This window comes from Chlorocebus sabaeus, chromosome X (assembly GCF_047675955.1).
Source record: "Chlorocebus sabaeus isolate Y175 chromosome X, mChlSab1.0.hap1, whole genome shotgun sequence".
NCBI classification, from domain to species: domain Eukaryota; kingdom Metazoa; phylum Chordata; class Mammalia; order Primates; family Cercopithecidae; genus Chlorocebus; species Chlorocebus sabaeus.
The window spans coordinates 3,652,198-3,677,204 of NC_132933.1; the positions used below are offsets into that span (position 1 = coordinate 3,652,198).

A 25,007-nucleotide genomic window follows, 5' to 3' on the forward strand; every position below is an offset into this window, starting at 1 on the left:
CTTCTCACAAAGAAAAGCCCAGGCTTAGATCTAAGCCTTCACCATTGAATTGTACAAAACATTTGAAGAAGACTTGATACCAATCAATACCAGGGTTTCACAAATAATTCTTCCAAAATATAGAAGGGGAAAGAACATTTCTTAATTCATTCTACAAGGCTAGTGTTACCCTGATACCAAAACCAAAGGTCACTAGAAAATACAACTATAGACAAGTATTTCTTATGACTATAATCATAAGACAGCCATAAGACACAAAAATCTTCAACGAAACTCTAGCAACTGATTCAAGCAACTTATAAAATGGATTATACATCAGTTTTAAGTGAGATTTATCCCAGCAATACAAAGTTGGCTCAACAACTAAAAACCATTCAACATAATATGACATATTAATAAAACGGACAAAAACCACACGATCATCTCAATACATAAAGAAGCATATATACTCTGCACTAGAAATTCAAAATTTTCTTAATTTGCCAGTAATTAGTGGCTATAACTTGTCCTGTCACTGTGAATAATAAAAGTTTTGAGAATTGCAATTATTTGATTAAGTTATAAACCAATATAGTACCTGTTTCCATTTGGTTTTATATATACCAACCTCAGACTGTAGCTTTCAGATTTATCAGAATGCCTAAATTTTTAAAAAATTATTTTTGTTTTAATTGACAAATAAGTGTGTATACTTCTTGGGTACAATTAGATGTTTCAATAAATATATATATTGTGTAATGATCAAATTGGGATATTTAACATTTCCATTATCTCAAACATTTATCATGTATTTGTGATGAGAACATTCAAAATCCTCTCTTCTGGCTATTTTGAAATATATCATACAATATTTTTTAAATATAATCAGCCTTCTGCACAATAGCACACCAGAACTTATTCCTTCTATCCAACTATACCTTGTACCCATTAATCAATCTCCCTCCATTAACCAAGCTCTCTCCAGGCCCTCTCTCTTCTCCTTCCCCAGCCTCAGGTAACCGCCATTCTACTCTCTACTTTTATGATATCATCTATTTTAGATTATGTATATGAATGATACAATGCAATATTTGTCATTCTTAGCCTTGCTCACTTCATTTAACATAATGTCTTCCAATTTTATTCACATTGCCACAAATAATAGAATTTCATTCTTTTTTTATGGCTGAATAGCATTCCATTGTGTGTGTGTGTGTGTGTGTGTGTGTGTGTTTATATATTATATAACATTTTCTTATTAATTCATTCATTGATGGACACTTGGATTGATTCCACATCTTGTCTATTTTGAACAGTGCTAAAATAATAGTTGAAGTATAGATATCTCTTGAACATACTCTATTTATTTTGGGTGTATACCCAGTAGTGGAATTGCTGGATATTATGGTAATTTGGTTTATAATTTTTTGAGGAAACGCCTTACTTTTTTTCATAGTGGCAGTACTAATTTGCATTCTCACCAACAGTGTATAAGAAAGAGTTCCCCTTTATTCTCATCTTTTCCAGCACTTGTTCTCTTTTGTCTTTTTGATAATAGTCATTCTAACCAGGGTGAGGTGATATCTAATTGTGGTTTTGATTTACATCTCTGTAATGATTAGTAATACTGGGCATTTTTTATATACCTGGTGGCCATTTGTATATCTTCTTTTGAGAGATGTCTATTAAGGTCTTTTGCCCATTTTTAAAGTCAGATTTTTTTATATTGAGTTATTTGAGTTCCTTATATATACTGGATATTAACCCCTTATCAGATGTGTACTTTGAAAATATTTTTCCCATTCTGTGTATTTTCTGTTCGCTCTGTTGGTTGTTTCATTTGCTCTACAGAAGATTTTTAGTTTGATAAAATTCCATATTTCTACTTTTGTTTTTACTGCCTGTGCTTTTGGATTCTTATCTAAAAGAACCTTGCCTAGATGACTGATGGCATGGAGAATTTCCCCTACATTTTCTTCTAGTAATTTTATAGCTTTGGGTTTTACATTTAAGTCATTAATCCATTTTGATTCGATTGTTTATAGTGAGAGATGAGGGTTTAGTCTCATTCTTGTACATGTGGACATGCAGTTTTCTCAGCACCATGTTGAAGAGGCAATGGGATTCATCCCAGGGATGCAAAAATGGTTGAAAACATGCAAATGAATAAATGTGATACATGACATCAACAAAATCAAGGACAAAAAACACATGGTCATTTCAGTAGATGAAGAAAAAAATATTCAATAAAGTTCAACATCTCTTCATGATGAAAGTTCTTAACTAATTAGGTATAGAAAAAGAATGTATCTCAACACAATAAAGGCCATATATGACAAACCTACAGCAAACATCATACTGAATGGAAAAGGTTGAAAGCTCTTTTCTAAGATCTGAAACTGTGAAACAAGGCAAGGATACCCAGTCTCACCACTTCTCACAACTACTGGTGAGAAGTCCTAGAAGTACTAGAATTCCTAGCCAGAGCAATTAGGCAAGAGAAAGAAATAAAAGGCATCCAAATTGGAAAGGAGGAGGTCAAATTGTCCCTGTTTGCAGATGACATAATCATATAAATAAATATATATATATATATCCATACACACATACATATGTGTGTATATGTGTGTGTGTTTGTGTGTGTATATATATCCCTAAAGAACTAAACAAAAAATTGTTAGAATTAATGAAGAAAATAAGCAACATGGAAGGATACAAAATCCACATACAAAAGTCAGTACCATTTCTTTATGTCAATAGTGAACTATTTGAAAAAAGAAAGTGATTCCATTCACAATAGCTACAAAACAATAATATTCCTAGGAATAAATTTAACCAAGGAGGTAAAAGATCTCCACAATGAAAACTATAAACACAAATTAGAAAAACAGAATAAGACACAAATAAGTAGAAAGATGTCTTATGTTCATGGATTGGAAGAACTGATACTGTTAAAATGTTCATGCTACCCAAAGCAAGCTACACATTCAATACAATTGCTATCAAAACACCAATTACATGCTTCCTGAAATAGAAAAAAAATTCTAAAATTCATATGAAACCACAAAAGACCCAAAATCTCCAAAACTATACTAAGCAAAATGAATAAACCTGGGGACATCACACTACCTGACTTCAAAATATACCATGAACCCAAACAGCATGGTAGTGGCATAAAAATTGACACATAGAACAATGGAACATAAAAAGACACATGCAGTTGTATGTTTACAACAGCACTATTTACAATAGCAAAGTCATGGAATCAACCTAAATGTTCATCAGTGGATGACTGGATAAAGAAAATTGGTATATATATGTATGTACACACACAAACACATACACAGACACCATGGAATACTACTCAGCCATAAAAAGGATGAAATCATGTGTCTGCTGCACCATAGATGGAACTAGAGGCCACTATCCTCAGTGATATAGTTCATAAACTCAACTACTGCATATTCCCACTTGTAAGTGGGATCCAAATAATGGATACACATGGATACAGAGAGTGGAATAATACACACTGGAGATTCCAAAAAATGGGAGAGTATGAGGGGGTGAAGATTGAAAAAATACCTGTAGGGTGCAGTGTTTAGTATTTGGGCAATGGCTACAAATAAAAAGCTACAAAGTAAAAGCTCATACTTGTTCACTACACAATATATCAGTTTAACAAAACTGCACTTGTAGTCTCCAAATCTATAAAAATAAAAAAATAAAGGAATAAAGAATACAGAAATAAACCTACATATTTACAGCCAACTGATTTTTGACAAAAGCACCAAAATACACATTAAGGGAAGGGCAGTCTCTTCAACATATGGTGCTGGGAAATCTGGAGAATCCTTGGATTTTTACCATGTCCAAACCAAACTTAAGTTCTTTTCACTAAAACTCTTTGTGTTCTGTATCTTGGTTTAGATCCTGTATTCTGGTTACTTACCTCCTCAACCTTGTATCATATCCCTTTCCCCATTACACTGGCCTTCTGCCAGTTCCTAGAACTCTTTACCACATAGAAGACTTTGCATTTGCTGGTTTTGGGGGGTTTGGGAGGTTTAGTTGTTTTGTTATTATTTTGGCCTGAAATGTTTTCCATCAAGCTCTTGCATGACTGACTCATTCTCATTTTTTAATATTTTAGATTAGAAACTACCCTCAGAGAGACCTTCTCTTATCACTGTATCTAATGACACCCCTCCTCACCCTGTAACTCTACTTTATTTTCTTCATAGCATGCACCACTATCTGTTACTATATTATTTATTTACTTGTTTATTGTCTGTCTTTTCTCACTAGACTGTAAGCTCAATGAGGTGATGGGGCCTCAAATGATTTATGACCTCTGTGTCTTCACTATCTAATATGATGCCTTGATATTTGTTGAACGGGTAACTGATTAAATCAATTTATCAAGCAAGTGGTTTCTGACAATATTTCAAAAGAAATACATTCTCATTTGTGCTAACGTGGCAAGATTGTTTGTTACTTCCATTTTTCCTGGGGTGTGTTACATACCAAGGCTCAGATAACAGAAGGAGGCATTTTGCTAAGCGACTAAAGACAAGGAGATGCTTTAGCCATTATAACTCATATGAGATATATTGAGGGGCCCATTCAGCGAGTGCAAAAGTTCTAAATGTCAGGTAGATATCCTTTCTTCAGGAACCAGTCCCTCCACCCTACCCCAGCTCCTCCGTGAAAGTACAATGATTGTAATTGAGATGAGGGGGCAGTTTTATAGGAGAGAAGCTGAGGAATTAAAGGAGCCCAAATCCATGGAGGAAGGAAAGCAGAAAGAGGTCTAACTGGGAAGAATTCTGTTCCCCAGTGGGTGAATAAATTCCATCATTATCCATGTACTTGCAAAAGCTACAATGTTGGGATCATGTAGAATCTTTTTTAAATGTCCTTTTCCCTTTCTTAACCACATGAAAACTCAAAAATTATAATCATTTCTACTTCTGAAATCGCTCCGTCCCACTCAGTTCAACCCACTGTCTAGTATATTATGCCTATGGGTCACTGACACCAAAAGGCATTGTGATGACCTTTTAAATACCGTCTTGGCTTCAGTTTCACTCTTTTCCACCAGCCATCCCTACGACAGCCAGGGTGATCCTTCCCAAGCTTATATCTGGTCATGTCATCTTTCTCCTTTAGGCATGTCCACAACTCGTTGTGTGTACACACATGTGCATATTCCAACAGAGGTTCCCACTTGTCCATTAGAAGTTTCTTCTGGGGACTATATAATAAAAGCAAGAAATCCAGGACTGCAAAAACTCTTATTTCTTAGGGTAGGCAATTCAGACTTTTTTTTTTTTTTCTTTTTTTAAGACAAAGTCCTTGCTCTATTGCCTGGGTTGGAGTGCAGTGGCTCGATCATTGCTCACTGTAGCGTTGAACCCCTGGGCTCAATTGATCCTCCTGCCTCAGCCTCCTGAGCAGCTGGGGCTACAGGCATGTGCCACCATGCCCAGCTAATTTTTAATTTATTTATTAATTTATTTATTTTGCAGAGACGGTTTCTTTCTGTGTTGCCCAGGCTGTTCTCAAGCTCTTGGCCCCATGCAATCCTCCTGCATTGGCCTTCCAAGGTGCTGGGATTACAACATAAGCCACTGCACCCAGACTAACTTGGATATTTTATGCTATTTATTAAGCTTCCTTCTGGCCTGTGACTCCAGTGATACTATTAATTCCTTTACCACTCCATGTGCTCACATACTTTTTGCCTTGACTATGTTGTTCTTTTGCTAGGAATGTCCTTCTTTCACCTCCTAAAGGTGGCATCGTCTTCTGAGTATCATTTACTTTAGGAATCCTTCTGTAACACCCCACTCTGAGCAGGAGTAATAGTGCTCACCTCTGTTTTTACTTAACACTTGTGTTTATTTCACTAGTGTGCATACTCCTATATTCCAAATTGCACTACAGCCATTGTGCTTTCTCTGTCTCCCCGAGTAAATTGTGGGCTTCCTGATGTGATGGTGGCCACTGTGCCTTCACAAACTTTGTTTACCAGTACAGGTCAGGCTCCAAGCAGACACTTGATCGAGTAATTTTCAATTTGTTTTTGTTTTCTTCTTACACTTACTCGTGTCTTTCCTGCTTTGCCCTCTATCTTATGAGAAGAGGGTATTTTTTTCTCCACAAATCCCTCTATTCCCATATATTATTGCCAAAGACATTAAATCATTGCTTTCTGCATAAAGTAAGTTGCTACTCTGGCCAAGTGAATTTTCTGAGATACTGATAGCTGCACAATTTATTGTCACATCTGTGTTAGGATCTGCTTGGATTTTCAGGGTGAATATTCAGGGCTGTCTGTGTCAGGTACTTAGCTTAAGTTAAGAGCTCCAGCAAGAAATTCATTTTCCTTTTTAGGGGTGGAAGCAAAATCTTCCATTGCTTACACTTTCCATGAACAAACCTGTTTAGATTTTACACTGTCAAAATCTTGGGTAGATTGGATAGAACATGGCACTATCTTTAAACAAAAAGTGTTACAATCATCTGAACAGCAAAGGTAAGAAGACATATACAGATGATTCCCTGCTTAGGAGTAGGGGTACCCCAAGCATATGTACTAAAGATAAAAGACTCTGGGGAAAAATAAGAGCACAAGGGTCTTATGAATTCACATTTCACTGATAGTATTATGACTGCCTCATATAATATCAGTATAAATTTTAGGTAAGGGTATGAGAAGGGTTCTGAGAAGATTTCCCTTTCTTCTTGGTGATAATAGTTTAAAGGTCCACAATTCAAGCTGAGAGCCCTAGGTATCCCATAAGTAGAAGAGGATGCTTTGTTTTTAAGGTGGAATCATAAGGAATCATAGCCATCTATAGGAGAAAGTCCCTAGACCACAGGTTGTAAATTGGGAGCTTCAGGTGTGATTTGTTTGATCCACACACTGTTTACAACTTTTAAAATTATTTGCTAAGATTTTACATTTGGGAGATGTCACATAAAATTCCACATTTGCTTATTATTTCACAAAATCAGAAGATTGACAACACTGGGCTCAAATCCTACATGGCTTCAATCAGTCGAAGCCAAATAGTGACTATCCCTTGTAGATGAAGATATGCTTTCCCTTTCCTCATAACCTCCATCACTTTCACCTCACTCCCTGAAAAGGGAGTCTAATATCAATTGCCAGTAATCGTCTCACTTGCACTTTTGTTTTACTTACAAGAGAATTAAGAGCTCCCAGTAGAAATGAGGAAAGTGAAAGAGTTCTTGTACCATATCTATCAATTTTGTTTTTTAATTAAGACATGCTGAGATGCCTATACTTTAAACAAGATGGGAGAGTTTACATTTTCTTATAGAAATAAAAGATATTTTCCCATCTTTAAGCACACAAAGCATGCTTCTATTGAAAACATAAAACTTCATATATCAAAATTATGCTATTCATTACAAAAAACATATGATTTTTATATAGAAGAACTGCACAATGAAAATATTAATTAAAAACATTGAAAGTTAGGTTTTGTGCTTCAATGCATACACTAAATGTTATTGCTAGAAAATGTGGTTATGCATTCAGCAACAAACCTTTATAGGCATCAAAATGTTTCATAGGTACCAAACTTGTAAAAAAAAGTCTATTAATTGCATCAGAAATTTATGTGTCCAACTAGAAATGTTGTTGTTGTGTTGAAGAAATGACTGAGACTATATACAAGGCAAGTTATGTGGAAAAGTTAAACTTCCTGTGATATTTTCCTTTGCAGCGTATGAGAGCACAGATATAAAAAATACCATAGAGTTATGAATATTTGTTCATGATGTCAATGAGAATTTTTTGATGTGATTGGAGAAATTTTTAGTGTGCTACTCATCACAAACAAAGCAGGAAATTACTTATTTAGGTGTATTGAAAAAGTTTTAAAAAGTGTAATGTAAGCAGATCACAATTAGTACCCATGAATAGCTGTTAATGTCAGACTTGTGAAATGTATATCCAATGTTGCAAAGTTTTGCAGGGACCCAGCATTTATATTTGTTTATTGGCAGATTCACCAGAAATTATTTGCTTTGTGGTAAAAGGTTTAAATAGAGTACATTAGGGGTATAGTAGTTGCCACCATGAGCTAGAGGAACCCCTCTTCCCCTCTGACTTGAACAACAGGAAGCTCAAAACTTGAAGGAAAAGGGTATACAGTATGTGATCAGCTTCCCTTTATGAGCCTGGGTGCCTGAGTTAGGGCAAGTACTCACCCTAGATATAAAATCCACAGTGGAAAGAATTAATCACGTCAGGGAAGGAATCAACTCATTTCTTTAATATACTGACTAACATTAAGTAACCCCACCTCATTTCTCACCATTTCCCTTGCTCACACCCCTGTTAATCTATACAAATTCTGTACTTGACATTGGAATTCTAAATGCAAGCCTTGACATTAATGCTGATGCAAAAGAAAAGGTGTCAGTTGTCTTGTTTGCATATCAAAATGATAATAAGTTATGAAAGAAAATTAATTATTGTAATTTTAATTTGGAATTTTTCTTTTTTAACTTAAAATATCACTAGTTTGAATTTTTGCTTTCTCTGATATGCTCACCCCATAATTAATTAAATTTGTATTACTTTTCTGCCAGTTTATTTTTCTTACAGCTAGCCTGATTCAGTTATTCAAGGTACCTCTGTATTGGTCTGTTTTGCTTTGCTGTGAAGGAATACCTGAAGCTAGGTAAATTACAAAGAAAAGAGTTTTATTTGGTTCACGGTTATGGGGGTCTGTACAAGAAGCATGGAGCCAGCATCTGGTTTCTGTAAGGACATCAGGAAGCTTTCATTCATGGTGAAAGGCAAAGCAAGCCAGTGTGTCACATGAAAAGAGGGAGCAAAAGAGAGAAGAAGGTGCGAGGCTCCTTTAAAACAATCAGATAGCCTGTGAAGTAATACAGCAAGAATTCACTCATTACTGGAGGGGAGTGGCATCCAGCCATTTGTGAGGGATCTGCCTCCATGACTCAAACACCTCCCACTGGGCCCCACTTCCAACACTGGGGTTCACATTTTAACATAAGAATTGCAGGGGCCAAATATCCAAATTATGTCAACCTCTATGGCTCCTGTAGGCATTTGAGTCTGTGACATCTACATGAGATAATATTTTAGCCATTCTTTCCCCTTTCTTTCCAACAGAAGAAAAAGTTTATTGACTGTCTAGAAGACAGTCACTGAAGTATGAGAATACTTTGAGTTCATGTCTATGTACACAGCATATACTACAGTAGCTATTCAATGAGAGTTTATTGGATGGATGGAAAGATGGATGGATGGATGGATGGATGGATGGATGGATGGATGGATGTACTTCAGTTGAAGACAGACCACATGCCCAGAACTCTTTGAAGATGGAAGTTTTATTTCAATCTCATTTGAGTTTAGTATCAAGGGTAATCATTCTCTGTTTCCTTCAACTTCTCTTTATTGACTCTTCTCTGCCTTAGATGCCTATACAACAGCTGAAGTGGTTTATTCTTGGACTCTCGGAAAGAACAAATCTGTGGAAGTGGCACAGGATGGTTCTCGCTTGAACCAGTATGACCTGCTGGGCCATGTTGTTGGGACAGAGATAATCCGGTCTAGTACAGGTATTTAACTTATTTTATTTAACAAACATTTCTGTAACCTGTACCGCATGCCAGTCACTGTTCTAAGTGCTTATAAGTTATTTAATCTTTAAAACAATGTTGTGACAAAGGTAGTATTATCATGAGAAAACTGAGGTATAGAAAAGTTCAGTAATTTGCTCCTTGTCACAGTTATGCAATGGCAAGACGAAAACGAACACTTGTCAGATTGGCTCCCGAGACCATCCTCTTAACCACAATTGTCTGCTGCCTCTTGGAGAGTGGTGCAGAAGGTGAAGGGAATTAGGGTTAGAGTATGAGAAAAGAAAGCAGATGGAGGCCATGGTGGGCAAAGAGCTGAGCTTTGTTCCTAAAGATTGCATTAAAATAATTGCTTAGCAGTAGATGTTTAGACATGACTTTCTTTTTTTTTTATTTTTTATTTTTATTTTTATTTATTTATTTATTTATTTATTTATTATTATACTTTAAGTTCTAGGGTACATCTAACCTGTAATGTCTAGGTGTACATTCCACCGAGAAAACCGTAAAAAGAAAACACAAGGAAGTTATTACTAGAGAAGCGGTCCTTTCTTGATGGGAGAGAGGGACTGTCACTGGGAGGGCACACAGGGAAGGAGTTCTTACGCTGGCGGGGCACAGTTTTATTTCTTGACCTGGACAGTGTTCATTTTATAATTCATTAAGCCATACACCTGATTCATGTTTTTATATGTGTTTATTTTATAATAAAAATATGTTTAAAACAACAACAATAACAAAATAATTGCTTAACTCAGCCCGTGCTGAGGTGGCACATTAACTAATCCCAGAAAATGTCAAGCACACAGCCAGGATGTCCAGGGAGTAGCCATGGAATTATTTTCTTAAGTGGATCACATAACTCAGAAAAAAGCTTGGTTGGCAAAACCTGCTAGGTTTTATCAATGGCTAACTCTTGGATATTGACAAATGGAACTAGAGTTTTGTTCTGTGGCCTTAAGTCTGTCCATTTTGAAATGACCCCTGAGCAGTTCAAGGGGCCTGAGGAACAATATATTCTGGATCTCAACTAACCTTAGAATGTTCGTCAAAATGGAATATATGTTGGGGCCCACATATCACATAATATTTTTTGCTATGAAATGATAGAAGCTTTCAACATTAATTTTCAAGCAACACTTGTCTGTGTGAATCCACAATTATATATGCTCTTTAATCTCATTATCTAGACAAACGCTGTTCCCTCTTGTGATGTCACAGTCTGTCATCTCCTCTGCCCCCTGTTCTCCTTCCACCTCAGAATCAGGGAAGGGTGCCTAAAAAAAATCAACATTTGAAATGGAATTGAAGGACAAACAGGATTTAGAGATCTGGAATTACTGTGGGAAAAGGGTATTCTTGACAAAGGCAACACTGAGATGTCAAAAATTCGGAAGTATGAGAGAGCATGGCCTGTTAGGGAAGCTGAAAGCTGTTCAGAGTAAGATGCACAAGGGATAGAGAGTGTAGGGCTGCGGGGGTGGGTGGGCTGTTCCATGGGGTCCTGGGATCATGTGTGGCAGGCCTCCGGCTGGACCAGTCCAAGTGGCACAGGCAGGCAAGGTGTGGCTGGCCCCAATCTGAAGAATTCCCTCCCTCCAGTGGGTGAGTACTGCTGCTGGGGTCAATTGCCTGGCTTTGGCAGAAGCAGTAGAGGTGGCTGGCGGTTGGAGTGTCTGGGCCTCCTGGGCCCTGTCCCTGTGCCCCAAGAGCGCTCCTGGCTATCATTCATTGGCTTACCTGGGCCACTGCGTGGCCAGGGCTCAGAGCCCTGGGAGTGTGGGCAGGGTCAGACAGGGACCCGTCCCTGGCTTACTCTGTTGAAGGTGAAGCAGGGGCATTGACATACTTTTCCTGCACTGGCTGCACAGGTACTGCCAGCTGTCAGGACCCTGATCCCGGGACTGTGCAAGCAAGGAGGGAGAGGAGTCATTTGTAGGTCTCACACACCCTCCTGTCCCCTCACGTCTGCACTGGACCCCTTACATGTATGAACAGAGAAGCTGGCCTCCTGCTTCCAGAGGTGCCACCAACACTGCCACTGCCTGGTTTCCCCTCCCTTCCCCACCCAAACTTAAGGGAAAAGAGGAAGGAGACCCCAGGAGGAGGCCAAGGCTGCAGCATCTCATGGCCCAAAGTTGTGCACTGTACAGCTGGGCCCTAGAGGCTGAGGGTCTGCCCTTGCTGCTGCGGGGATTTCCTCCTCGGAGTGAGCAAGCAAGAGAAGTCCTTGTATCTGTTCACTCCTCTCACCTCCCCGTCTGTCCTGGGCACTGCCCCGCCTGGCATCAACTCTTGAGACCAATCCTTGGCTGCCCAATCAGACCCCACTCCCACTTCATTTGGGTAAACTGCTGTTGGTCTCATCTTGAGCTCACAGAAGATACACGTTCATGACAGGAAAATTAGAAATATATGGAGGAGCAAATATTGGAAATTAAAATACTTTTTATTTCCACTTTCCAGAAGTATCTTAGAAGATTTTGGTACATTAACTGATTATTTTACATTTGGTATTTAAGACAGTTCCCTTTGCATTTTCTGTATAGATATGTTTTTATATAAATGGGGTCATAGTATTGATACTGTTTTATAAGCTAATTTTTATTTAATTTTATATTATAAATGTGTTTTTCATGTCAGTAAATGCACATAATCCAAGTAAAATGTACACGAGATTTAGTAAAATATTTTAGCAATTAGAATGAACACACCACACATTTCATTTATTATTACTTGTTTTGGTTACTTAAAAAAAAAGTGAAAAGCCTTCCTGTCAGGCCAGAGCATAGTTGACAATGATGATAATCCCTGTTGTCACTAGGAAGTGTAGCATTTCTTTGTGAAACTCAATAAAATAGTATCTTTTTTGGTAATGTCTTCATATAGATGGATCACAATCTATTTAAACAATCATCTACTATTATATTCTGTGTTTTAATGCTATAAACAACGCTGTAAAGACCCTTCTTTTCCCTATAGCATTTTGCTCCTATGTAAGTATCTGCCTAAGATACAGACAGGATATTGAGATTGCTATTTCAGAAAGTAGACACGTTAAAAAAATTGATACATATTGACAAACTGCTGTTCTGAAAGGTTAAAGAATTCCCACTCCTATTGTCAGTGATGAGCATGCCAATTTCCCCTCACCCTTGCCAACACAGGTATCATGGGTTGAATTGTGTCCCCTGAAAAGATATGTTTAAGTCCTAACCCCCAGTACCACAAAATGTGACCTTATTTGGAAACAGGGTCACTGCAGATGTAATTAGTTAAGATAAGGTCATACTGCAGTGGAGTGGGCCCTAATCCAATATGACTGGTATCCTTATAAAAAGGGGAAATTTGGACATAGAGACATACACATGCATGTGCATGCACATGGAGAACACCATGTGAACATGAAGGCAGGGATTGGGGTGATGCTTCTATAAGCTGAGGAACATCAAAGATTGCGAGAAAACAACTTGAAACTAGGAAGAGGCAAGGAAGGATTTCCCTACAATTTTCAGAGGGAGTGTAGCCCTGCTGACACCTCAGTATCAGACTTCCAGCCTCCAGAACTGTGAAAGAATACATTTGCTTTGTTTTAACCCATCCAGGGTGTAGTACTTTCTTATGGCAACCATAGGAAAATAATGCAACAAGATATTGTCGTTCTTGTTTTCTTACTGTTTTTCAAAGTAATACAAGGGTATGGTGGTAGAATTAATAATGATCAATTTCTGAGTATGTAATATGTGCAAAACATTTCCCTGAGGGCATGTATTAACTCACTTAACCCTTGAACAACAGTTTGAGGTGGGTGGTGGTATTATCTGAGGCTTATAGATAAGGAAATCAAGGCTCAGACAGATTAAATAATTTTCTCAGGGTCACACAGTTGGTAAGTGGTAGAGCAAGATTTGGAAACAAGGCAGCAAATTTGCTCCAGAGTCTATAAGCATAATAACTACATGGACCACTCCCTTTTTACTTTACATCTAGAAGGAAGGATGTAAGGAGAGAAGGAAGGCAGGAAGAAAGGCAGGGAGGGAGGGAAGAAGGAAAGAAAAGAAAATTTAAAAATCAAATAACAGAAAGGTATATACTAAAAAGGAGCAGTTCTCATTTTAACTACTTATGTTTTACTTCTGATGGTTCCCTCCATAGTTCTGAATAATGAGCTTATACTGCTGTTTTTCACCTTTAGAGACGAAACATTGATTCCCTACTCTAAGGTATATGAGTGCTTATCTCACTTCCATTGGCCCTACCTCTCCTTTCCTTCAAGTCTTGATAGCTGGATCAAATAGTTAGCTATATTTATTGATCTATCAACCCTTCTGTCCTCATATCCTCTCCTTCTTTCTTCCAACTTCTGCCAACTAAAAGTTTACTTTCATTGTAAAAACAGATTAAAATGTACACTTAGTTCTTGTGGTAGGGAGAATAGTGGCCCCCCAAAGATGTCCACATTCTATTCCCTAGAACCTGTGAACATGTTAGGTTACATGGAAAGTGGGGATTAAGGTTCCTAATCAGCTGATTTCAAAATAGATTATTCTGAATTATTCAAGTGGGCATAATGTAACCATGAGGGTCCTTATAAAGGAGAGGCAGGGAGACCAGAGTCAAAAAGAAAATGAGTAGAAAATATTTTACAGCTGGCTTGAAAGATGACAAATGGGGCCACAAGCCCAGAAATGTGGACTACCCAGAGAAGTCAAAAAGGCGAGAAAACCTATTCTTCCGTAGAGTCACCAGAAGTGAAGGCAGCCCCACTTACATCCTGATTTTAGCACAGTGAGACCCATTTTAGACTTCTGACCTTCAGAAGTATAAGAGTATAAGTTTGTGCTGTTTTAAGCCAACAAGTGTGGAGTAATTTGATAAAGTACCAATAAATAGAAAACTAATACAGTTATGTACCCCTAATTAAGCTTTCAATACTTTCTCTATATATTGATTTGAAAAGCTCAAAAGAGCAAGAGAAATTTGTATTATTATGACTGTGTAAATACTGTCTTTTGTTAGGATTGCATTTCTTCCTTAAGGGCCTACCACCCACTTAAATTTCCCTAGGTTTCTGTAGAAAGATGCTTCAGAGTATTTTAGAAAAAGGCACTCAGGTTATCTTTCTTTGGACTGGGAGAGTAAACATATTGATACAGCCACTGTGCCTATGGAAGTAGGGCTTGTAACTTTTCCAAGTTCAGATCTGCAGGAAATGTTCCTATTTTCCATTCCCATTCTTGAGACCCTCTCCCTTTGTCCCTGCAGCCTCCAGGTCTGTGTCCTCTCTGGGCGGTGCCAGCAGGGACCTCCTTTGTAAACTGAGCTCCCTCTGCTGCTTCTCATCTACACTGAGGCCTGCTTTCACCATTAGCACTTTCTGAATTCCAAAATTCTCTTGAGCTCTTTAATTCATTCTTTACTGTTGTTTTCTTCCTTATGGGTTTATTCTATTTTACTGTTTTCGCTGGCACTTGATGAAGTCTTAAGAGAAAGAGGAGGTAAATGTTGCTGCTCAGTCTGCTATATGAATTGGACATCTTTCCAACTTTTTACCTACATTTTTTAGGAACTACATTATTTCCATTTTTAAAATTTACATCTCGAATATAATCTGGAGTTTTATTTTTGGTTTGCACTATGAGGTAACCAAATGTACCAGTATCCATGAATGAATAATCCAGTGTTTCCTCAGTGAAATGAGATGCTGCTTTTATCATATACTAAATTCATATGTGTGCACATACATACACATACAAATGCAAAAATCTGTGTCTATATTTATTATTCTCTTTCATTGTTGTCTCTCTGTCTATTTTTATATGTATTACATTATTTTAATTATTGTAGATAAATGTTTTCAAACTGTGTATACACACACACACACACACACACCCCCCATACTCTTTCTAGGAAGATACACAAGAGGCTGTTAATCATAGTTACCTAAAAGAAGGAGATGTGAAATGGGTAATTTGGGGGCAGATTTGGGAGGGAGACATTTTGCTGCACATACTTTTATACCTATTGATTTAGGAACCATATAAATATTATTACCTCACATATATATGTATTGTTTTTATTGTGACCATAAATTATGGGCATTCCTTTCTAAATTCTGCATACACTCTTCCATGTAGGGTCTAGCATATGAATGGAAATCTAGGCTAGAGAAAGGTCAGACCCACAATCCATGGATGTTCTGATTGGTATGGCTGCCTTTCTCTCCAAATGCTGTCAGTCCTCACTATGAACTAGCTTCAAGCAGAGGCTGTCTCCTCTTTGCTCCAGATTCAAACATGTATTAAATAAATGAATGAAATTCCTCAAAGTCTGTGGTTAGTTGTTGACACCATCCCCTATTTTCCCTAATTTGGCAAATTATTACATTAATTTTCTAATATGATAGTTTGGATGTGTGATCCTTATATATCCATCTTTCCTAGAAATTTGATCATTTGTTAGAATGACAGTTTTATTATTATTGGCATTGTATATATTATTTCTTTAGATGTGTAGCATAGGTAAGTAAAGATAATGCATAAAACAGGACATAAAGAAAAATCAGAGAGATGGAAATAAAAAGAAAACAGGAGGCAAGATAAAGAACAAGGAGTAGAGATAGAGAGAGGGAAAAATACCTAAGATAGATTTAAGAAAATATATCCACTTACTTTTTTATGATGAGTTAATTTGCCAAGCTAAAAATTCCTCTTGTGTGTTTCAAAACCTTAGAAACTAGCTACGTTGTAAATGTGTTTTATGTTCTATTATGAAATATTTCACATTTAACACAGATGGAGTTTAATAGACTGAAGTTCAAAGGCAGGAGAAAAATCTCCCAAATCACTTAAAGGGTCGTCCCTCATAATAAGAAAGACAGAGAGACACAGCAATAGGGGAAAGGAGGGAGAGAATCTAACAAACCCACTTCAGGAAAATATAGTCAGTTACGTAAAGCATTATTTAGCTAAACTGTTTGGCATTTCTGATACATAGATAATAACTAATTTGTGAATACATATGCATTGTATGTTTTATATTGTACCTTTGAATATTTCATATACAACATACACAACACAGATGGTACATAATGAGCTTAATAAGCTTAATAAGGGTGGAGGTGGGATGGAGGAAATTGTGAAATCTTCCAGTTTGATTAAAATTTCAGTTCTCTCTTTGGCAGGGAAGAAGATGTATAGAGATGGAAAATATCAGAGTTGTGTTTAAGAAAACTGATTAAGTTAATTGACATAATAAATTAATTTGCTAAGCTTTCTAAAAGTCCACTTGTAAGTTCCACGCATAGAAATGATCTAAGTTGTGAATACTTGTGAATATATAAAGGTGTCTTTCCATTGTCCCTTTGACGATTTCACACTGGACCCAGATAGTCTGCAATACAAGGACAGAAACAAGGGAAATCTTTGCAACCTAGTAAAAGGTGTCAGTTCTTACTAAAGAGAATTCCTTTCACCTCTTCAGAAGACAGACAACAAGACAGAATGAGAAAGAAATAAATATAGAAAAGGAGAGGATTGAGGAAAATCAATGTGTTCAACTGTTTTGAGTCAGTTATTCAAAACAAGTGGTTAATTTTATAATCTTTTGAAAAGTCCATTTGCTTTGTCTTTTAGATCCACAGAATGTAATTAATTTATGAATATTTATTACATCTTTTATATATTAAATATTTCACATGATCAGAGATAGGATTAATAGGTAGGGTTTGGAAATGTGAGACTAAGATGGAAAAGAGAGAGAATTGCCTAAGCTAATCAAAGTCCAACTCTCATGAAAAACAAATCCCCAGTGCCTTCTCAGCGGGGAGAGAGTGAAGGAAAGGGAAAGGACAGAAAAAAGTAGAGATGGACACAGACAGAAGATAAAACAAAGAAAGAAAAGAATTGAAAAAAGAAGCAGAGAGAAAGAAAAGAGATGGGAACCCCAAAGTTGTAATTTTTAATTTGCTAAACTTAAAATAAGCCTACTTGTATTTTTTGTGTTCACATAAACAAGCTAAGATGTGAATACATATTCAATATGGGTTGTATATGAGCCTTGGATGACTGGGTGGTGCTTCCTAGGTTTAGGTACAAGGGAGTGGGTAGAGTAGAAAAGTGGGAAATTGCCTCTTTCGGGAATCCTGCCAAAACCAAATGTGGGTGAAGGAAGAGAGGTGAAAAATAAGAAGCTCTGATAAGAGTGCTATTAGAGCAGGCATATTGCAAGGGTCTTTGAGGACTATTTTGGAGAATCTGGCTTTTACTCTTTGAGAGATGGTAAACCATTGGATAGTCTTGAACAGAAGACAGACAAGATCTGACTTACGTTTTAATAAGATAATTTCTGGCAGGTATACTATGAATGCATTGAAGAAGTGTCAAGGACAGAGCAAGGAGACCAGTTAGAAAGCTATTACAGTACTCTAGGTGAGACATGATGGTGGCTTAGACCAGGGTGGTAGCAGTAGAGGTGGTGAGAAGTGGTCAAATTATGGAAATATTTTGGAGAAAGAACCAAAATAGTTGGCTGATTGATTGATTTTTTGTGTGTGTTATGTGTGTGTGTGTGTGTGTGTGTGTGTGTAAATGTGTGAGAGAGAAAGGAGGGAGGGAGAGTGAGCAAGATAGAGCAACAGAACACGGTGGGGTTGAGAAGTCAGTGGAAAGTCTCTTGGGGGAGCCATTTTGAATTGGTGTGGGGGATGGGGAGAGTGAAAACCAAAATCTTGATTTTCATGTTAAGTCAGGATGCCTATTAGATCCCCAAGTAGTGATGTCTAATATATAAATCTTAGAGTTGAGTAGAGAATCTTAAGGCTCCTATAATAAAGTACCACAAACTGTGCAACTTATCAGAAATGTGTCTCACAGTTCTTAAGGCTAGAAGTCTCAAATCAAAGCATCAGGAAAGTTAGTTCTTTCTAGAGATCCTGAGGGGGAAAATCTGTCCCTTGCCTCTCCTTAGTTTCTGGTGGTGGCTGTAATCTCTGGCATTCCTTGGCTTGCAGCTGCACCACTCCAATCTCTGCCTTTTTTTTTTTTTTTTTTTTTTTTTTTTTTTTTTTTTTTTGAGACAGAGTCTGGCTCTGTTGCCCAGGCTGGTGTGCAGTGGCCCGATCTCAGCTTACTGCAAGCTCAGCCTCCTGGGTTCACACCATTCTCCTGACTCAGCCTCCCGAGTAGCTGGGACTACAGGCACCCACCACCACACCTGGCTAATTTTTTGTATTTTTCATAGAGACGGTGTTTCACCGTGTTAGCCAGTATGGTCTCGATCTCCTGACCTCATAATCTGCCCACCTCGGCCTCCCAAAGTGCTGGGATTACAGGTGTGAGCCACCGCTCCCGGCTCTCTGCCTGTTTTTTTACATATCCTTCTCCCTGTGTGTCTGTGTTTTCACATGGTGCTCTTTTCTAAGGACACTAGTCGTGTTGGATGAAGGGCCCACCCTACTCCAGTGCTGCATGACCTCATCTTAACTAACTACATCTGCAATAACACTATTTCCAAACAAGGCCACAGTCTGAGGTAACGGGGGCTAATGCTTCAGTATATCTTTTTGAGGGACACAATTCAACCCATAACAAGTAGGAAGCCCAGGTAGAAGATATACATTGGGGAATTATTAGAGTTTAAGGTATTAAAGACATAGGCTGGATGAGAATGGCCAGTGTCTGAGTGAGACAGAAAAAAGAAGTACAAGTACAGAGCTTTGACATCCTCCAGTGTTTAGAAATTAAAAGGAACAGCAAAGGAGACTTTGGAGGAATGGTCTGTGAAGTAGGAGAGAAACCAGAAAAGCGTCATGGCCTAGAGGTTCTGTGAAGAGAGTGATTACAAGAGGGATGAAGGATCAACTGCATAAAGTGCTGCTGAAAAATCCAGTAAGAGGGAGAATTGACTAATGCATTTAACAACATGGGGTAATTATTAGTGCCTATCTCACAGAGCTGTTAGGAGGATATAAAGTTAACACTCCACAAACACTCAGAAAAATATTTTGGCACACAGTAAAAATGCAGTAAGCGCTCACTCTTATTTTAGGAGTGGGATAATGTAGGTCAGTTCACATTCTGCTATGTGAACTTTTGGGTCTAACCAAGTAAGTACATTAGAACAGCAGAGCATAATGGTTAAAAAGCATGAACTGTGGACAACCTACCTGGGCTCGACTTTGGGCTTTACTACTTACTAGCTGTGTAACCTTATGCAAGTTGCTCCATCTCTCCTTGCCTCAGTTTCTTGAGTTATAAAATGAGGAGAACAATAGTACCTACCTCATAGGGTTCTTGTGAAGATTAAATATTTTATAATGTTAAAGTGCTAAATGAGTGCCTATCACATAGAAAGTGCTGTAGAAGAGATTTTTATTTTATTATTATTTAAATGAGAACATTAATTTACTTGAATGAATTGTGTCAAAATTGTTCTGAGCAAGCTGTGTTGGTACGCTGATGGCATTGTTTTTTTCACACACACACACAAAAACACACTGTTTTGTGATTGTTAAAGGGCTTTAGTTATATGAACTTGGGAGGTGCTGGAATACCCTGTCTTGAATATAAGATTAAGGAGTTTTGTGGATTGAATTGGGGCCCAATTTGATTTAACAATGTTTATGTAGCTACATACTGCCTAATTTTACTCTCTGTCTAGGAGAATATGTCGTCATGACAACCCACTTCCATCTCAAGCGAAAAATTGGCTACTTTGTGATCCAGACCTACTTGCCATGTATCATGACTGTCATTCTGTCACAAGTGTCGTTCTGGCTCAACAGAGAGTCTGTTCCTGCCCGTACAGTCTTTGGTGAGTGATAATTTATGGAGCGTAAGGGAAAGTCTTATCATGCAGAGTCACAGTGGAGGTGAGAAAGGTGGAAGAATGATTCCTGGAGAGAATGGGAGAAATGCCTGTGCCTAGCAGGAGTAAATGAATCATCAGACCATGGGGTTTTAGACGACAGAATTCTTAAAGAGGAAGTTAGAATAAAAAGACTGTTGGACCAGTAAGATACTGAAATGTTTCCCATTTCAGTCCTGCTTGCCCCAAAAGCTGGAGAGGGAATTATCCTTTAGTGAAAAAGAGAGGAATTTAGTGCACAGAGTGGAGAAGTCAAAAGGTTAGAAACCAAACTGTCTGAACAGAGTATTGGATTGGGGACTTTGTTAAGATCCGCTTTTTTTTGTATGAGTGTTTGACTTTGTGGCTTCTTCTCTAGCCTTTTTGAAAGTATGAATTATCTGATATTGTGTAAAAGCCACACAAAGTTTAAATGATTTCTTAATAGTACCTACAATCAAAGGCATTTTCTTCATCATGAGTATACTGATGTCTAGGAAGACATTTGCATATCATTAGCACTTTTTCCTCACAGACTTAAAACATATAAAACATTTCTTGCCTATTTTTCCCACTGTTGGAGATAAATATTTTAATTTTTTCAGCTACTAAACTGCCTCCATGGCAATGGTACCTTTGAAGCATATACTTGAGTGTACTTGGTATCCACACAGAAGGTGTTTCTGCCACTATCCTGAAGTTTTACTGGGTAGTGAAATAAAAAGTAAATTATATTTTGGAAGAAGCAGCATTGTAGGTCAGGTATTGTAGGAGATAGCAGTGGAGAAAGAGAAAGAGTGACCCGTAAAGTAGGAAAAAGAAAGAATAATCAAAAGGATGTGATATTATGGAAGTCAAGTGAGGAAAGTATTTCAAGAAGCAGAGAATACTCATGTGGGTTGAATTGTACTGAGTTTACATGAGATGCAGACAGAAACTGTCTGCTGGGTATTGTGATATACTTGGCTGTTAGTGATCTTGGAAAGAACAGTTCTGGTGAAGTGAAGGGAGCAAAAGCTGTATGAGAGTGGGTTAAATATGCTCACTTTGGGAAATATAACAAACGAGATACCCTGAAAAAGCTTCCTTTATAAAATCCTAGAAAAGCTAGATAAAACATAGAAATCATTCTTTTTTAATTTTCTTTCTTTCTTTCCTTTCTCTTTCTTTCTTTCTTTCTTTCTTTCTTTCTTTCTTTCTTTCTTTCTTTCTTTCTTTCTTTCTTTCTTTCTTTCTTTCTTTCTTTCTCTTTCTTTCTTTCCTTCTTTCTTTTTTTCCCTCCCTCCCTCCCTCCCTCCCTTCCTTCCTTCCTTCCTTCCTTTCCTTCCTTCCTTCTTTTGTTTTGTTTTTTTTTTTTTCAGACAGTTTCACTCTTGTCGCCTAGGCTGGAGTGCAATAGAGCATTCTTGGCTCACTGCAACCCCCACCTCTCAGGTTCAAGCGATTCTCCTGCCTCAACTTCCTGAGTAGCTGGGATTACAGGCACCCGCCACCATGCCTGGCTAATTTTTTTTTTTTTTCGTATTTTTAGTAGAGACAGGGTTTCAACATGTTGGCCAGGCTGATCTCCAACTCCTGACTTCAGATGATCTGCCCGCCTCAACCTCCCAAAGCGCTGGGATTACAGGTGTGAGCCACAGCACCCAGCCGAAACCATTCTTTTAAGCTAATGTCTTGACGTGAGCTTAAAAGAAATTAAAGGAAATACACAGGGGCCCAAACGAAGGAAGAAACTGAAAATGGAGTGTTAATCACATGAACTGGTACTGTTATGGCAGGAAGATAAGCAGATGGACTCCTGGTCTTGGTAAACAAGAGTTTGACTTTTAAATTTATATAAGAAAGACATTTACAACTAAGATTGTGGTAGGCGGAATAATGGTCCCCAAAGATACCCATATTCTAGTTCCTGGAACTTGGGAGTGTGATCTATACAGCAAAAACAAATTTGTGGTTGTGATTAAATAAAAGATCTTGAGATGGAGAGATTATTCTGAATTATCTGGAATGGGGCCTAAATGCAATCACAATATCCTTACAAGAATCAGGTAGAGGGAGATTTGACTGTGGAGGAGAAAGCAGTGTGATGACAGAAGGAGGAAAGATTTGAACATGCTCTGCTGTTGGATTTGAAGAAAGAGGAAGGGGATCATGAGTGAAGGAATCTGTCATATAGCTGTAGAAGCTGAAAAAGATAATAGATTATTCCTTTAGAGCCTCCAGAGGGAGTGCAACCCTGCTAACACCTTGACACTGGACCAGTGAAACTAATTTCAGACTTCTAGCATCAAGAATTGTAAGAAGACATTTAGTTGTTTTAAGCAACTAAATTTGTGATAATTTGTTACATAAACCAAAGGAAATTAATACAAGGACACTTCCCATAAATTCAATATCATTGAAGAGTTATGCTTGCAATGCAAGAGAGTACTAGAAAAATACACTTACCAGTGCAGAGAGACAATAAAGAAGCATGTTTCTTTTGGCCTGGGCTTTGTGTGAAATATGAGATTCCTTGATAATTCGTTTGCTAATTCAAACTTGGCCTCACGTTAATTTAGAATTTATATTTACATTAATTGCATTGATGTGAGAACCTGCAAGTTAAAATGTTAATGTAAAAAGTGATTGCAGAATTTTTTATGTAAGAAAAAAAGCAAGAATAGCCAATATGTCCTTCTAAAAAAGAACGAAGTAGAGAGACCGGGAGTGGCAGCTCATGCCTGTAATCCCAGCACTTTGAGAGGCTGAAGTGGGAGTACTGCTTGAGCCCAGGAGTTCAAGACCAGCCTGGGCAACATAGGGAGACCTCGTCTTAAATTCTTTCTTTTTAATTAGCCAGATGTGGTGGCACATCCCTGTGGTCCCAGCTACTTGGGAGGCTGAGGTGAGAGGATTGCTTGGGCCTGGGAGGTTGAGGCTGCCATGAGCCATGATCATGCCACTGCACTCCAGCCTGGTTGACAGAATGAGACCCTGTCTCAAAAGATTTTTAAAGAAAATAAGAAAGCCTAAAATATAGCCATATATATGGAAACTTGATTTATGATAAAGATGGCACTGCAGAGAATTAATTTGAGATTGATCATGGATTTAAATATAAAAGTTAAAAATATGATTCACTTAGAAGAAAATATAAGGCAATATCTGTGCACCCTTTGGTAGACAGAAATTCCTTAGTTCACAAAAACATGATAACAATAAGAAAAAGAACTAATAAATTGGACTTAATCAAAATTAAAAATTTCTTCTCATCAAAGGATAACATGAAGATAATGAAATGACAAGCTATAGCCTGAGATAAAGCACACTGTATCTGTGCAGACCTAAAACATATATTTTGAAATATTTATATATTCTGAAAATATAAAAAGCTCCTAAAATTCAATAATAAAAGGTCAAAGAATCCAATTTTTAAAATGGGCAAAAGATGTGAACAGATACTTCACCAAAGAATATATACAAATGCCCATAATCATGTAAAAGGATCCTTAACATCATTTTTTTTTTTGAATTAGGGAAATGTAAACGAAAACCTCATGGAGACATCACTTTAAATACTAGAATGGCTAAAATAAGCACTGACTGTATGAAATGGTAACAGTGGCTTATTCGTTAAACAATACATTTAGAATAAAATACTGGAACATAGTGTAATATATATCTGTTGAGATGGGGATATATGGAGATAAAATGTTCCAAGGACTTTCACTATCAGAGAAGAGTGTTAAAGTATCAATTAATGTTATTTATTTTATTTTATTTTTTGAGGCGGGTCTTGCCCTGTTGCCCAGGCTAGAGTGTAGTGGTTCCATCTCAGCTCACTGCAACCTCCACCTCCTGGATTCAAGCAATTCTCCTGCATCAGCCTCCCGAGTAGCTGGGACTACAGGCATGCGCCACCATGCCTGGTTAATTTTTGTATTTTTAGTTGAGAGGGGTTTTCACCATGTTGGCCAGGCTGGTCTCAAACTCCTGACCTTGTGATCCACCCGCCTCAGCCTCCCAAAGGGCTGGGATTCCAGGCAGGAGCCACCATGCCCGGCCTAAAGTTATTTTATTTTATTTTTTAAGTCAAGGATGCATGCTGACTGAAACTCTCATACATCTGCTGGGAAAGTTAAATGGTAAAATTACTTTAGAAAACAGTTTGGCAATGCCATATAAAGTTAAACATATGCTTACTATATAATCCTGTAATTCCATTCTTTAGGTATGACCAAGAGAAATGAAAGCATATACTCACACACACTTATATGTAAATCATCCCAGTATCTTTATTCACAATAGTAAAATACTGGAAACAATCCAGATATCCATTGGTGGGTGAATGAATAAACAAATTAGGTAATATCAATACAGTGGAATGCTGCTGTGAAATTAACAGGAACAACCCACAGATAGATGCAACAATATGAATAAACCTAAAAATATGCTGAGTGGAGGAAGCCAGACACAATTGAGTACATACCGTAAAATATTTATACGAAACTCTAAGAGAAAAATCTAATCCATAGAAAATGAAAGCACAT

At 37.5% G+C, this 25,007-nt stretch overlaps 1 protein-coding gene across 1 annotated transcript in view; it reads left to right on the forward strand.

The window, feature by feature from the left end:
• GABRA3 (gamma-aminobutyric acid type A receptor subunit alpha3) overlaps nucleotides 1-25,007 on the forward strand; it is a 289,627-nt gene that overhangs the window by 239,542 nt on the left and 25,078 nt on the right. The window contains exons 7-8 of the mRNA XM_007993008.3: nucleotides 9,466-9,609; nucleotides 20,290-20,442. Of these exons, the coding sequence (XP_007991199.1) occupies nucleotides 9,466-9,609; nucleotides 20,290-20,442 (297 nt within the window). The remainder of the gene's footprint in view (nucleotides 1-9,465; nucleotides 9,610-20,289; nucleotides 20,443-25,007) is intronic.